At 42.5% G+C, this 16,556-nt stretch overlaps 1 protein-coding gene across 1 annotated transcript; it reads left to right on the top strand.

Annotated features, from left to right (window-relative positions):
* The first annotated feature begins 15,060 nt into the window (after positions 1-15,060).
* LOC119246338 (E3 ubiquitin-protein ligase SIAH1A-like) lies at positions 15,061-16,208 on the top strand. Its single transcript, XM_037512708.2, has one exon. The coding sequence runs from the start codon at positions 15,335-15,337 to the stop codon at positions 16,190-16,192; it is 858 nt and encodes a 285-aa protein (XP_037368605.1). The 5' UTR covers positions 15,061-15,334; the 3' UTR covers positions 16,193-16,208.
* Positions 16,209-16,556: the final 348 nt, after the last annotated feature.

The following is a 16,556-nucleotide window of genomic DNA, read 5'->3' as shown; positions in this document are numbered from 1 at the left end:
TCCTCGGCTTATAGCTGGATCACTTGGATCCTCTGCCTTTACGTGGCCATCTTCCCACGTGGCGTCACTACATGGTTGTCTTCAGTCATACTGCATCAGGGACCTCCCGACTCCACCTTTTTTTTAATTGTGGGGAAAAAGGATGCAAAATTTACCATCTTAACCATTTTAAGTATATAGTTCATTAATGCTAAATATATTTACATTGTTGTTCAACAGATCTCCAGTACCTTTTATTTTATAAAACTTAAACTCTGTACCCCTTGAGCAACAGCTCCCCAAAGCTCCCTTTCTTTGCACCCCCAGCCCCTAGTCACTGCCATGCTGCTTTGTCAAACTGACTGTGTCAGTTACCTCATACAAGTGGGCTCACAGTATTTGTCATTTTGCGACACTTCTTTCACTTAGCATAATGTCCTCAAGGCTCATCCATGTTGTACTACATGACAGGATTCCTTCCTTGAGGTTGAACACGATTCCATTGTATGCATAGATGACATTTTATCCAAAGATGAACATTTGGATCTTTAAAAGAGGGAATTTCGATCTGGACCTCACCAAAACTGTGTGGAACTGAGAAAAGGCTGTCCCCACAGTCAGAGGTGTGCTGAAACCCCTCACAAGCCAGGCCCTGTGACTCACTGCCCAGGAGGTGGAGCCCAGAGGGGGATCCAGCCACCGCAGGGGCAGACCTAGGGCGCAGGGGAATGCCTCCCAGATGCGCCACCTTTAAGACAGGGAGCTTTGAGTCCGGACCTCACCAAAACTGTGGAATTGAGAAAGGGCTGTCCCCACAGTCAGAGCTTCCGACATCCCAGAAGGAGCTCACCAAAGAGATGATGGCCAGTACTAGTGACATGGTATCCCAATGCATAGGACAAATCAGAAAACAAGCAGCAGGGAGAAGAAAAACTACAAGCAACCAAGCAAGTCCTTGGGGAAAGGACACACCACCAAAAGAAAATCAACTACTAGACTGCAACAACAGTGACTTGGAAGAACTTCTGAGCCTTCCCGACAGAAAAGTTAAAATCACCATGATTAAAAAACTGAAAGAAGTCAAAAATGATATGGGAAAAATAATCAACGATCAGAAGAATGAAATTGAGTCCCTAAAGAGGGACGTGAAAGAAACACAGGAGATCAAAGGATTAATGGAGGAGCTGAAGAACTCTGGGAAAAGCAATGAAAGCAGAATAGATGAAATGCAGGAACAAATAAGTACTCTCGAAGACACAGAAATGAAAGAAAAAAAAAAAAAACCAGAAAAGGAAACAGAAGTACGAAGGAAAAAGAAGGAAGAAAGACTTCGGGAACTATCTGACTCCATGAGGAAAGGGAATATAAGAGTCATAGGAATCCCGGATGGAGAGGAGAGAGACATAGGAACAGAGAAAATATTCAAGGAGATAATCGAAGAGAAATTCCCAAACATGGAGACGGAGCTGAAAATAGACATACAAAAAACACAAACACCAAACTTCCATGATGAAATGAAAAATACAGCAAGACACATAATAGTAAAGCTTCTAAGAATCTAAGACAAGGGAAAAAAATGACACTGACAAGAGGGAAGAAACATAACATACAAAGGAAAACCAATCAGGCTGACATCAGACTTCTCTGAAGAAACACTATGGATTATTTACTTTGTTTTTGTTGAGTCTCATCAGCTCTTTGTAGATTTTTGTGATTAGTCCTTTATCATTAGTGTTGGTTGCAAAAATTTTCTCCCAATCGGTGGGGTTTCTCTTTATTTTGATTACTGTCTCTTTTGAAGATGTGGTGCATATACACAATAGAATATTACTCAGCAGTCAAAAAAGATAAACTCATGCAATTTGCAGCAACATGGATGGAGCTGGAAGGGATCATGCTCAGCAAAATAAGTCAGAAAGAAAAGAAAAATACCAGATCGTCTCACTCATAGCAGGAATTTAGAAAAGCTAAATAAGGGACCAGGAAAAACACTAATTATAATAAAGTAAAAATCAAAATCAACAAGCAACTATAAATGAGAGACACACTGGGGGGTGGAGTGGAGTAGGATCAAAACAAGGTGGGTGGGAATTATATGGGGACTATAACCAAGATGAAAATGCATACATTGTGCAAAAATGAAAAATTATATAAAAAGTAATAATTAAAAAAAAAAAAGAAACACTATGGGCAAGGAGAGAGTGGAGGGACATAGTCAACAAACTCCAAGACAAGAAATGCCAACCAAGAATACTTTACCCCGCAAAGCTTTCCTCCCTCTATGAAGAAAACAGACAAACAGAAACTCCAGAATTTCATTACGAATATACCCCCACTCCAAAAAATACTACAAGGAGTCCTAAAACTGGAACCAATGGAGAGATGAATAAGAATGAAACAAGACAAAAAATAAAACCACAGAAAAGACAAACAAAATGGCAAATACAGACGCCAACATATCAATATTAACTCTAAATGTAAATGGACTAAACTCCTCAATAAAAAGACAGAGTCCCAGGCTGGATCAAGAAACAAAACCCAACCTTTTGCTGTCTCCAGGAAGCACATTTAACTACGAAAGATAAAAACAGACTGAAAGTAAAAGGATGGAAAACAATCCTACAAGCAAATGAACCTAAAAAGAAAGCAGGAACAGTTATACTTAGATAAAATGGATTTCAAACTCAAAAAGGTAAAAAGAGACCCAGATGATCACTATCACTATCATTATGATCAAGGGGACAATAGATCAAGAAGACATAACACTCATTAACATATACTCACCAAATGAAGGAGCACCAAAATATATCAGACAACGATTATCATCTCTGAAAACAGACATTAGAGAAAATACATACATAGTAGGAGACTTCAACACACCACTATCAACAATGGATAGATCAACGAGACCAAAAATAAGTAAGGACACCAAAGCTCTAAATAAGGATCTAGAGCTCATGGGCCTAACAGACACCTACAGAACACTACATCCCAAAAAAATCTAAGTACACATTTTTCTCAAGTGCACACGGATCATTCTCTAGGAACGATCACATACTGGGACACAAAACAAACATCAACAGATACACTAAGATTGAAATCATACCAACCATCTCTGACCATAAAGGCATCAAACTAGAAATAAACCATAAAAAGAAGGTAATGAACCCTCCTACCTCATAGAGATTGAAACCCACACTACTGGAAGACCACTGGACTAATGAGGAGATCAAAGAAGAAATTAAAAAATACTTTGAGTTGAACAACAAGGAGGACACCAATTTCCAAAATGTATGGCATGCAGCAAAAGCAGTAATAAGAGGAAAATATATAGCAATACAGACTCACATCAAGAAACAAGAAAGAACTCAAAGAAACAACCTAATCTCATATCTCAAAGAACTAGAAAAAGAACAACAAAAAAATCCTAAAACCAGTAGAAGAAAGGAAATAATAAAAATCAAAGCAGAAATAAATGAAATAGAAACTAAAAAAAACAATCCAATAGATCAATGAAACCAAAAGTTGGTTCTTTGAAAAAATAAATAAAATAGACAAACCCCTAGCCAGACTCACAAAATAAATAAAATAGACAACCCCCTAGCCAGAAAACACAAATAAATAGGATCACAAATGAAAGAGGAGAAATCACAACAGACACAGCAGAAATCAAAAGAATAATCAGAAATTACTATGAACAGTTACATGCAAAAAGTTCAACAATCCAAAAGAGATGGACAAATTCCTACAACTTTATAATCACCCAAAGCTAGATAAGGAAGAAATAGAACACCTAAACAGCCCAATTACAAGCAGTGAAATTGAAATGGTAATCAAAACCCTCCCCAAAAACAAAAGCCCAGGACCAGATGGATTTACAAATGAATTCTACCAAACATTCAGAACGAACTAGTGCCTATCCTTCATAAACTCTTTCAAAAAATTGAGAAGGAAGGGATAATATGAAACGCATTCTATGAAGCCAACATTACACTAATACCAAAACCGAACAAGGAAAACACAAAAAAAGAAAACTACAGGCCAATCTCTCTAATGAACATTGATGTAAAAATCTTCAATAAAATTTTAGCTGTCAGAATCCAACAATGTATCCATAAGATAATTCACCACGACCAAGTAGGATTTATTCCAGGGCCACAAGGATGGTTCAACATCCAAATATCAATCAGTGTAATCCAACACATCAACAAGAAATATAAAAACCATATGATAATATCAATACATGCTGAGAAAGCTTTTGACAAAGTACAACACCCATTTATGATAAAGGTTCTTGAAATTCTCGGGACACAAGCAACATACCTTAACATCATAAAGGCCATATATGACAAGCCCATAACCAATATCAATCTCAATGGTGAAAAGTTGAAAACATTTCCATCAAGATCTGGAACAAGACAAGATTGTCCACTCTCACCACTGCTTTTCAATATAATACTGGAAGTCCTAGCCAGAGCAATAAGACAAGAGAAAGACATACAAGGAATCCAAATAGGGAAGGAAGTAAAACTATCACTATTTGCAGATAATGTGATAATATACATAGAGAACCCCAAAAACTCCACAGAAAAACTAATCAAAGTAATCATCAGCTATGGAAACAACCCAAATGCCCATAAATAGATGACTGGATCAAGAAGATGTGGTACATATACACAATGAAATATTACTCAGCAATCAAAAAAGATAAACTCATGCCATTTGCAGCAACATGGATGGAGCTGGAAGGGATCATGCTCAGTGAAATAAGCCAGAAAGAAAAAGGAAAATACTGGATGGTCTCACTCATAGCAGGAATTTAGAAAGCCTAAACAAGGGACTAGGAAAAAAACTAATTATAATAAAATAAAAATCAACAAGCAACAAGCAACTATAAAGCAGGGACACACTACAGGGGGGAGAAGGGAGAAGGCGGGGTGGGAATTGTATGGAGACTATAACCAAGATGAAAATGCATATATTGTGCAAAAATGAAAAATGATGTAAGAAATATATAAAATTTTTAAAAAGTGATTTTGAAGCATTAAAAAAAAAGATGAACATTTGGATACTGGGAATACTGCTTCTATGAATATGCAAACATCTCTTTGAGACCCTGCTTTCAATACCTTTGGATATATGTCCTGAGGTGGCAACACTGGATCATATGGTAGTTGTATATTTAACTTTTTAGGAATTGTCAAACACTTTTCCACAGTGGTTGCATTATTTTGCAATCCCATCAACATTGCTCAATTACTCCACATCCTTATCCTCACCAATACTTGATAGTTTGTTTTTTGTATCAGTCTCTATAATGAGTCTCATTAAGATTTTAATTTGCATTTTGCTAATGATTAGGGATATTGAGTATCTTTTCCTATGCTTGTTGACCACTTGCATGTCTTTTTGAGAAAAATGTATATTCAAGTCCTTTGGCCATATTTAAACATGCTATTTATTTTGTTGCTGTCATTGAGTTGCAGGGGTTCCTAATAAATTCTAGGTATTCTAGATGGTATCCTCTTACCAGATATAGGATTTGCAAATATTCTCTCCCATTCCATAGTTTGCCTTTCCCCTTTGTTGACTTTGATGCAGAGTTTGAAGTTGATGGAGTCCCATTTGTCTATGCTTATGCTTCCTACACTTTCCATGTCACCCGGAAATCACTGTCAAAGCAAAAGTCATGAGGCCCTTCACGTCAATTTTCTTCTAGGAGTTTTGTAGTTTTGCATCTTAAGTTTAGGTCATTAAACTATTTTAATTGTTGTGTATAGTTATAAGATAAGCACTTCACTTCATTCTTTTGTATGTTGATATCCCATTAACTTTAGTATGTTGGTTTTATATCCTGCACCTTTGCTGAATTGTTGAGTAGTTTTAACATTTTTTGGTGTGGAAGCTTTAGAATCTTTCATAGAAGAACATGTCATCTACAGAGATAATTTTGCTTCCTCCTTTCCAATTTGGACTCCTTTAATTTCTTTTTCTGACTTAATTGCTCTGGCTGGGATTTCTGATACTATGTTGGATAAAAGTGTTGTGAGTAGGTATCCATGCCTTGCTCATGATCTTATAGGAAAAGCTCTCAGTCTTTCACTACTGAGTATAATGCCTGCTGTGGGATTTTTATATATGTGAATTTTCATGTATTATGTCAAGTCAGTTTCCTTCTACTCCTCCTTGAATGTTTCTTTTTTTTTTTTTTAAGATTTATTTTTATTTTTATATATGAACCGGGGTACAGGCCAGATGTGCGGGAAGGTGAGAGGATTCACCCGAGACAGAGTGGGGAACAGAACAGGCAGACTGACGAAATACACTGCTGAGGGGAGCAGTGGGCGCGACAGGAGATGTCTGCCCTGCCACGTGGGTATCGCCTCAGCAGGCGGGGATGGAACCGGCACTGCAGTGGGGATTGAACCGGCACTGCAGAGGCTATGGACAGCTTCACAGCACTGCACTCAACAGCCTGCGCCACCAGGGAGCCCCTCCTCCTTGAATGTTTCTATCATGAAAGGTGTTGGATCTTGTCAAGTGCTTTTTCTGCATCAACTGAGAGGATTATGTGGGTTTTTTGTTCCTCATTCTATTAATGTGTTCTATTACATTTATTAATTTTCATGTGTTGAACCACTTTTCCATGCTAAGAATAAGTCCTACTTGGTCATGATGTATAATCCTTTTAATGTACTATTGAATTGGGTTTCCTAGTATTTTCCTGAAGATTTCTGAGGGAGACATCATCCTAGCTAATTACATCTGCAATGATCCTAGTTCTAAACAAAGTCATATTTTAAGTACTATGAGTTAGGACTTTAACATCTCAAACTCCTTTAATTTCCACCAGAATGCTCTCATTTTTTGAGTTCCGCAGTCCAGAGAAATCCTTTTCATTGGTTACAGAGGTCCTTTGAATGTAAACTATTTGTATCTCTTTTGATTTTTCCTTCCTTGTGGAAATCAGTCTCTTTTATACAGTGAGTCATTTTTAATTCAGGAAAATAAAGAAAATAAATGATCGGTATGTGAGTCAGTTCCTAGTTCCGCCCTCGTTAGAAAACAAAGGCTCAGGGCCCAGCTAGAACTCACATACTTCAGTGATTCCTTAATATGGCTTTGAACAGATGTTTTGTGCCTTTCACCTCATTCTTTCCTTGTAACCCAGAAATAATAAACCTCCAAAGATCTGGATTGAGGTTAGGTGAAAAGTCCAAATTTATTACACCTCAGATTAATCTTATTTGAGAGTCTTCTGACCTCACTAAGCCCATTTTCTCTACATACACATGTTTACAAATGTGGTTACTTAAGAGAATGTGTTTTTCTGCTATTCAAATGATTGCTCTAAAACATTCAAGCAATATACAGGGCCTTTGGTTGCTTTGGAGTATCTCTCTTTAGAAAGTGCCCCCAGTGTCCTGATCTCCTCATCTCCCTCCATGCCACCCTGAAGCTCTGATCAATTTCCTACAGCTTCAAAGACCATTTTCATGCCCCTCACCAACTGAACGCCTCCTACTCCATGCTTCAATAGGGTGGGAATAAATTTTCCACTGTGGGAACATTTTCATTTTAAAAATTAAAATTGCAGCACAGTTCTGAGGTTAGAAGAGTTACCTGATTAACTAAGGTGACACCAAGTCACACATGATATAGATGAATCACTTTATGGTATTTGCCATACTTGAGAGCCTGAGTAAGCTGCTTCTAAAAATTAAGCATTAGCCTCTAGCATCTGTCCATGTAAATCTATTTCTTGAAAAATGCTTCTTTTGGGAGACTAGAAAGTAAAAGGATGACTTTTAACCAATCAAACAACAGATTTTCCTATGCATCATGGAGGTTATAATGTTTATTTAAAATTTACTTCTTATTTATAGCATTTTGTCTAATGGGGATACTGGAACCAGCTCACACTGGCCCCTAAGAGCTGACTGTTAAAAATTCAGGAATACTGTGAATTGATTGACAACATGTGAGTAGCTTGAAATTGGCCACTGGAGAAACAGTTACACAATGGGAATCAGCAAAGGCTAAAATCAGGGCTTTACTGTGATTTGTCAGTCACAAGCTCAATGCCACAGGCCTGCTATGGGCAGCTGGCCCAGAGACAGGTCTGCCTCTTGTCACAGACATGTGTGGGGACTCAGTCTGGGCTTTCAATGTACAGGGAAAGCCTCTGGCTGCCCAGAGAGCCACCTCTGCTATATTCTCTGCCCCTCTTTCTGCAGGGCTCAGCCATAACAGAGCCCTGTTTGATTTTGGGGGGTGAGGATGGGAAGATTTCTGTAAGGGACTCATTTTTCTATATTTTGGGAAGTTGTGTATATTTCACTAACATGGTTTTTACATTGAATATTGGAACATTTAAAAAATAATAAAGGTATTTTCCTAATTAAAAAGAAATCAGGGTGTTACTAGCACATCATTGATTTTGTCCCTGCTTTAAAAAAAATTCACAAGCAATCAACAATTTGCAGGAAAAGCCAATCATGTCCTTTTCATGATGTCTTAAACCACCCCTCCCACCCCCACACACACCTTCTTTTTGGTCATGTACTTTGTAACGTGTTTGAAAAAAGAAAAACAGAGAACATCAAGCAAAGGAATGTAATATGAGGACAATAAGCATGAGGAGAAGAAGAGTCCAAAGAAGAGAAGGGAGTGGGTGGCTTATGGCAGAGACCTCATGAAAAGGTGGACTTGGAGGGAGGTTTTGATGGACAGGCAGGAAAGGAATATGGACGATGGAGCAGAGAGATAGCCATGGAAAGAACCAGGAGGAATAAAACCTTCTGTGCACAAGAAAAGGAGGCGTGCAGCTCCCTGTATGCGACCAGACCATTTGTGAGCCTTTCCGAAACGGGATCTCAGTCTGACCTTCAAACAAAGACTGAGAGAAGAGGGCAACGGAGGCTCAGAGAATTCCAGGGCAAGCTGGGATAGTCTGTGCTCAGAACCAAAGACATGTCTTTTACCCCTTGTTAGGAGCTCTCACCACTGCACCAAGCTCGACTCATCTATATATTTTTAATTTTTTAAATGTATTTCTTATTATTTTTTAATTTTATATATTTTTACATCATTTTTGCAGTTTTGCACAATGTATGCATTTTCATCTTGGTTATAGTCCCCATATGTGGTACATATATTCGATGGAATATTACTCAACAATCAAAAAAGATAAGCTCATGCAATTTACAGCAACATGGATGGAGCTGGAAGGGATCATGCTCAGCGAAATAAGCCAGAAAGAAAAAGAAAAATACCAGATGGTCTCACTCATAGCAGGAATTTACAAAACCTAAATAAGGGAAAAGACTCATCTACATTTTAAAGCATATGACACAGAAAAGCAGCCATGAAAGAGAATTTTAAACAAATAATCTATTTAACACATCCAGGTTTACTTTAAATGTGCAGATATGATGTTCTGGGTGGCTATGAATGAGGGTAAAGTATAACTTCCACTATAAATGCTTTCAAGAAATTGTTCCAATATAATTTCTATGCGAGGCTTCCAACTTACTCAACACTACAGCTTTCTTGTATTCAACCTTAACTTATCATAAGAAACAGAATTATAACCAGAGCTCGATTTCTAAGAAAAAGAAAATAAGAAGTTAAAAAAAAAAGTGCTCTCTAAACTACAAGGGCTGGGTTCTTAGGTACCGTAAGTCAACTTTTCTAATACAAATACTTTGTATTTTTCTAATACAAATACCATGCCAGACACTAACACTAAAGGAATAAACAAGAATTGAACTTTTGAGTTTAAAGTTTGCCAATAACCTGAATCTCACAGTGTGGAGCACAAGAAACAAGACATAAATGTAATACATTACAAATTTATTTCTATAGAGTATCAAAAGCCAAGCAAAACTAATCTCTGCTGCTAGAAGTCAGCCTTGTGGTTACCTTTGGTGGGGCAAAGAACTTAGGGGCAGGAAGAGGTGATAAGAGAAAGAACTACTCAGTTTCTCCATCTGTCTGCTGTTTAAACAGGTATAATCACTTTGGACAAACCCTTCAAGCTTCCACATATAACTCGCATCTCTTGTACTTAAAAAAAAAAAAAACAAAACAAAAACACAGATACCTAAATATTTCCTGCATCCTTAAACAGGACAGAGTCAGTATTACAATACTTTAAGAAGACAAAGAATGTCTGATGTGGGAAAAATGCTTCATGATAAGAGTGAAGTATTCAAGTCTGGCTCCTGCAGATGTTGGGGTATAGTCTGAGAAGATTCCATGGGCAAAAGGCCATGTAAACAGCAGCCCTAGAACATTCCAGCCTTTCAAATGGGTGGCAGAATGTATTGAAGGAGACTCGAGAGGTAAGAGAAGCAGCAGGAGGCCCTAGATGATATAGACTATGTAATTTTACAACAGATAACATAGAGGCCCTGGCCCCCTGGGGTCATTTTTCCATAATTCAACTGATTGCCAACTGACTAACCACTGCCCTTTTAGAGCATGTTCTTGGTATATAATGAGGCTCACTAGCCATGTGACCATAACATCCTTGACTTTTTATAAAATGGTTTAACTCATTGTGTAATATGCAGCTTAAGGTCTCCTGAGGAAGAGGGCTTTTAGCATTAGGAGACACTGACTTTGTAAATTAAGAAGTACAACTGTCCTGCTTACAAGTTTTTGCCTAAATTGTCCATTTGTTGACAGTGTCTCTACCAACCATTGTGTCTTGCACCTGTGGCTTCTCTGCCTTTTCTACTGTGACTGTACTGCAACATCGTGATTGAGAAGAACTACATACATATTTGGTCATTCAAATGCGCAAAGTGTATTTCTCATAAAGATCTGGTTTTCCTCCACAGTTTCTGGCTCACAGCTCCCAAAACCTTGCAATTTCCTGAGTGATAAGCATCTTTTGTTCCAATATTTGGGTCCTAGTTCTGGAAATCACTTCAGAGCATGACATATAAAATGGGGGTCTTGTTATTCAACACAAGCTCCTTTCCACCACAATTGGGATTATGTTAATAAAGGTGACTATTAACACATTGGTAAGCACCTGAGGAGGGGGCTGGCTGCCCGGGGAACCAACCTTGAATAAGGGGATGAAACTTTCAGGGTTACCACCTCATTTCTGGAGAGCGGTGGTGATTGAATCTATCATCAATGACCTAGAAGTTCATCATGATTATATAATGAAGCTTCCATAGAAACCCAGAAGAGGGGGCTCAGTTGGGGGACAGAGGATTGCGTGTTCCACAGTGATGGCCCCAAAGTCCTCTAGAACGGAAGGTCTTTTTGTTCAGGACATTGCTGAATCATATCATTTATAATAAACCAGTTATCTAGTAAGTAAGACGTTAGAGTTCTGCAAGCCACTCTAGCTAATTAATCAAGCCAAGGAGGGGGTTATGGGAACTTCTGATTTATAGCCATTTGTCCGAAGTACAGGTGACAACCTAAACTTGCCACTGGCTTCCTGAGTTAGAACCTCTAGTGTGCAGCTGGTGGGTCAGCAGCACAAGAGCCTGGGCCTATCACTGGTATCTTAGTGGAGGATAGTCTTGTGGGGTTGAGCCCTTAACCAGTGGAATCTAACATGACATTCAGATTGATAGTGTCAAAACTGAGTTGAATTTTCAGAAATGCTATTGGTGTAGGGAACCCTCCATGAAATTGGGTCCAGGAACCCACTTAAGTATGAACCCAATTCTGTGCATTTTTACTGTAAGCCATTGTGTGCGCACACATGCATGTGTGCATAAGAGGTGCAGCATAAATACAGAAATCGCAATCACTATACCATTACACTTCGGGCTGCAGAGCCACCATGAGGTTGAGTCTCTGGTCTCTGGATACTGTGATCTTTCTTAGGTCCCAATACTGTTAGAAGAGGTACCACATTCCCCACTCTCACTAAATGCAGGCTCCTCGAACTAGCTGCTGGGAGCCATGGGGAAGCTGAGACGCTAGGTAAAACCACATAACATGGAAGGCAGACAGTCTGAAAGGACAGCTCTTGCTTCTGCCACCTGACTTGCACGCAGGGACTTGGAGGAGACATGTGGAGGAGAGCAGTATAGAGACACGTGGATGACAGACACACGGAGGCAGAGACAATGGCAGCCATGATCTTGACTTGAACTTTGATTTTATTCCTTTCATCACAGATTTGCCTGATCCCTTTCACCCCCTTCCTTGGATCCCCACCAGAAGGTACCTTAAATTTGTGGCAAGCTTTTGGGCCTAAGTGGCACTACTTTGGGTGGACTCTGTTTAGCTGGGCATCTGCCCACAAGGGGATGGATAATTGGGGTGTTTTACTGAGAAACAACTGGTAATATCTTCTCTTCTTTTCCCTTTCAACGCATACCAATTCTATTAAATATCTATCACACTAGCAGTATGCGGCAGATGGCAGGACCCCACTTTATTTTTTTTTAAAGATTTATTCATTTATTTATACAAGCACTGGGTACGGTCAGAAGCGCAGGAGGGTGAGAGAATTCACCAGAGCCAGAGCGGGGAGCAGAACAGGCAGACCGATGAAGTACACTGCTGAGGGGAGCAGTGGACGCGGCAGGAGAGGTCTGTGCACCATGTGGGCCGCTCGCAGGGATCAAAACAGCGCCGCACAGGCTGCAGACAGCTTCGCAGACCAGAGCTCAACTGTTGCACCACCGGGGAGGCCCAGAGGTCCCCACTTTACAGCATGTACCCAGTTTGTATGGGCCCCCCGGGTACCCATTGGTTACATGCTAACAATACCTGCTACTGCTGGATAGTCTACTGGCAAAACTACCCAACACATGAGACATTTAAGACTGGAAAAGCAAGGGAAAAACTGCTCTTATTTCTGGGGACAGACAAAAACGTCATAATTTCAGGAAGGAGGTCCAGCCCTAAAAGCCCATGGGATGGAAGAAGGCAGGAGGAAGGCACAGGGGTACAATGTACTTCAATCCTCACATCACTCAGGCGTGGGAGGAAAATTTCATTCCTGTTCTCCATGCCAAAGAAGGGGTGAGATGGTCTCCAAGTGTAGCAGTCTGGCTTTTATTCACCTGTCCATCACACACAGGTTGGAAGGTGCCTTGTGAAAATTCTGAGTTATTAGAAAGGAAGCCAGCTTCGAAAAGATTACAGTGCTCCAGAGAATGAGTTTCTCTAGTCTCTCTGAAGCAGTTTTGCAATTGAGTATTTAAACCCAGTTCATTTTTTTTAAAGATTTATTTTTGTACAAGAACTGGGGTACAGGCCAGAGGTGCAGGAGGGTGAGAGGATTCACAGAGTGAGGAGCAGAACAGGCAGACGGACTGAAATACATTGCTGAGGGGAGCAGCGGATGCTGGAGACCTGCTCCAGCAGAATGTTGTGTCAGGAGTTCCTGAAAGGATGAGACGGCATCGGTGAAACTGAGGGCTGAGGGGAAGGGAGAGGTCTGCCATGCCATGTGGGAATCTCCCTGGCCCGCCGGGATTGAACCCGTGCTGCAGAGGCTGTGGACAGCTTCACAGCGCTGCACTCAACCCGCTGCGCCACCAGGGAGGCCCCAGGCCCAGTTCATTTTCTTCCACCGATATTACCTCCTTGAAATACACACCACAAATTAGATTATTCCAGGAGCTTAACATTTTGAAACAAACTCATGATCAGAGAGACAAGAGTTTACCTCGAAGTTAGAGGAAAGAGAAAACAATATGAGCGGTCGGTCAATGTCATATTTCCAAATATTTGAAAACCTTGGCACATAGTAAGTGTAAGATTTAGAAGTAGTTTGTGCTGTAGTGGAATAGGGATTTGAATTGATGTGGGAGAGATGGGTCTCCATCAGACAGGAATAGTTTTTACTTAATATTTAAATGCAATCTAGCACTTGGAGTGCTAGTGTTAATATATGGCCACGTCCTGTCATCACAGGCCCATCAGAGGGTCTACCAGGCTTCATCTCTAGGCAATAGCATAATTTCCTTTCATCTTCTAAGTTTCCCATCTACCCCCCATTTAAATGTGATTTTCATTTCTTCTATTGATTTAATTTTTTTTTTTAGAGGCATGTTTTTATTTATTTATTTATTTGTTTGTTTTTTGTTTTATACATGCACTGGGCACAGTCAGAAGCGCGGGAGGGTGAGAGAATTCACCAGAGCCAGAGCGGGGAGCAGAGCAGGCAGAAGGACCGAAGTACACTGCTGAGGGGAGCAGCGGGCGGCAGGAGAGGTCTGCACGCCATGTGGGACCCTCCTCCGGTGGCCGGGGAGCAGCCAGGGATCGAACCGGCGCCGCAGAGGTCGCCGGCAGCTCCGCAACCCAGCGCTCAACCGCTGCGCCACCGGGGAGGCCCCTATTGATTTAATTTTTAAAACTCTGGGCTTGGGGAGAAAAATTAGAAGAGTAATATACTCATTATTTGCAAAGATCTGAAAGTGACAGGAAAAGTCTTCTCATTTTGATGTATGAATGTCACTGTACTGCCTGCTGGACCATAAACAATGTATTTGCTAGATTGGAAAAGGACCTCAAAGGGCAGAGAGAGAAAGAGAGAGAGAGAGAAGCTAGACAAACTACATGGCCATTTTCTTTGGCCATATTGGACAAGTGCTGTGGTGTGACGGTCTTCACTGTTGACCTTAAGGAGCCCTGTAACCAGGATGACACCAGTTTAGCGGCCAGGCCACCCTTCCACCTGTCTGCATTCTGCCCCTATGAGCAAGCTGCAGCGACAGCACACGACTCCTCTCAGAGCCAAGCGCGGCCTTCATCTCGCCGCTCTTCTGCCTCTACCCTAGCGCTGCCTGGATCCTCCATGATGGGTCTTTGGGGGTTAACCATCAAGGTCAGGTCCTGAAAACGTTGGGATCTGGACGTCCCAGCCTGTCCAATCAGCGAGGCCACGAGAGGACTCGCAAACCTTTTAAAATGGCCCTTCCGGGCCACCAGCCACAGGGCGTCAACGGTCGCCCGGGCCACGTCAGACAGGGCCCTGTTGCGTGTGGCGTGGCGTGTTCAACAGCAGCCAATCAGGGGTGAGCGCCAGAGGGGCAGCCAATGAGGGCGCTCAGCGGCAGCCAGTGAGAGGCGCGGCCTGGTGAGGCGGCCTTTGCTGAGCCGCTCTCGAAAGAGGAAAACGACCGTTGGCGGCAAGCTGGAGGGCGAGCGCCATAGTCGTGCCTCACTGGGCGGTATCACTTTGCCTGATCTTCGCATCAGTCTTTCCTTTGGTGAGTCGGCGGAGCTGTCCGCAGTGGCAGGGGCTGGGAGCCTCGGCAATTTGGGGTCAGGAGGCCGGCGGCGGTCGAGGAGCGAGTATGAGGCCGGCTCCAGCTCTGAGGAGCCCTCGCCTCCGGCACCTGCGAGCGAGAGGAGCGAGATGAGCGACTCGAACCAATCGGCCGGGGCCTCCTCACCTCCCAGAAGCGCCACGGGGTCGCCACCCCAGAGGCGGCCTGTTCTGAGTGGCACAACGGCAACCAACAACGACCTTGCCAGTCTCTTCGAGTGTCCGGTGTGTTTCGACTACGCCTTGCCACCCATCCTGCAGTGCCAGAGTGGGCACCTGGTATGTCACGACTGCCGCCCGAAGCTCTCGCGCTGTCCGACCTGCCGGGGCCCACTAGGCTCCATCCGCAACCTGGCAATGGAGAAGGTGGCCAACTCGGTGCTGTTCCCTTGCAAATACAGCCCTTTCGGCTGTGAGGTAGCGCTGCCCCCTCAGGAGAGGGGCGAGCACGAGGAGTCCTGCGACTACCGCCTCTACCCTTGCCCCTGCCCGGGCTCGGCCTGCAAGTGGCAAGGCCGCATGGACTCCATCATGTCGCACTTGGTCCAAGAACACAAGTGCATCACCACACTGCAGGGTGAGGACATTGTGTTCCTCGCCACCGACATCAGCCTATCCGGAGCCATAGACTGGGTGATGATGCAGTCGTGCTTCGGGTTCCACTTCATGCTCGTTCTTGAAAAACAGGAGAAGTACAATGGGCATCAGCAGTTCTTTGCAATCGTGCTGCTGATTGGAACCCGCAAGCAAGCCGAAAATTTCACCTACCGACTAGAGCTGAGTGGGTCAGAGCGGCGACTGACCTGGGAGGCCAAACCGAAATCCATCCATGAGGGAATTGAAACAGCCCTCATGAAGAGCGACTGCCTAATTTTTGACACCAATGTGGCACAGCTTTTTGCAGAAAGTGACAATCTGGGCATCAATGTCACAATTTCCAAGTGTTGAGCTTACCAGCTAACATCTGCTGGCCAGGATGGAGGGGGCCAGCCAACATCAGCTGGCAAGACGGAGGGAGCCAGCCAACATCTGCTGGCAATATGGAGGCAGCCAGCCAACATCTGCTGGCAAGATGGAGGGAGCCAGCCAACACCTGCTGGCCAGGATGGAGGGAGCCAGCCAACACCTGCAGGCCATGATGGAGGGAGCCAGCCAACACCTGCTGGCAAGATGGAGGGAGCCAGCCAATACCTTCTGGCAAGTTGGAGGGAGCCAGCCAACACCTGCTGGCAAGATGGAGGGAGCCAGCCAACATCTGCTGGCAAGATGGAGGGAGCCAGCCAACACCTTCTGGCAAATGGAGGGAGCCAGC

The sequence above is a fragment of the Talpa occidentalis genome, unplaced genomic scaffold (assembly GCF_014898055.3).
Source record: "Talpa occidentalis isolate TD23 unplaced genomic scaffold, MPIMG_talOcc4v2.1 talOcc4.15, whole genome shotgun sequence".
Classification (NCBI taxonomy): domain Eukaryota; kingdom Metazoa; phylum Chordata; class Mammalia; order Eulipotyphla; family Talpidae; genus Talpa; species Talpa occidentalis.
Note: the sequence above shows the minus strand (reverse complement) of the source record. Positions and strands in the feature narration are given on the sequence as shown.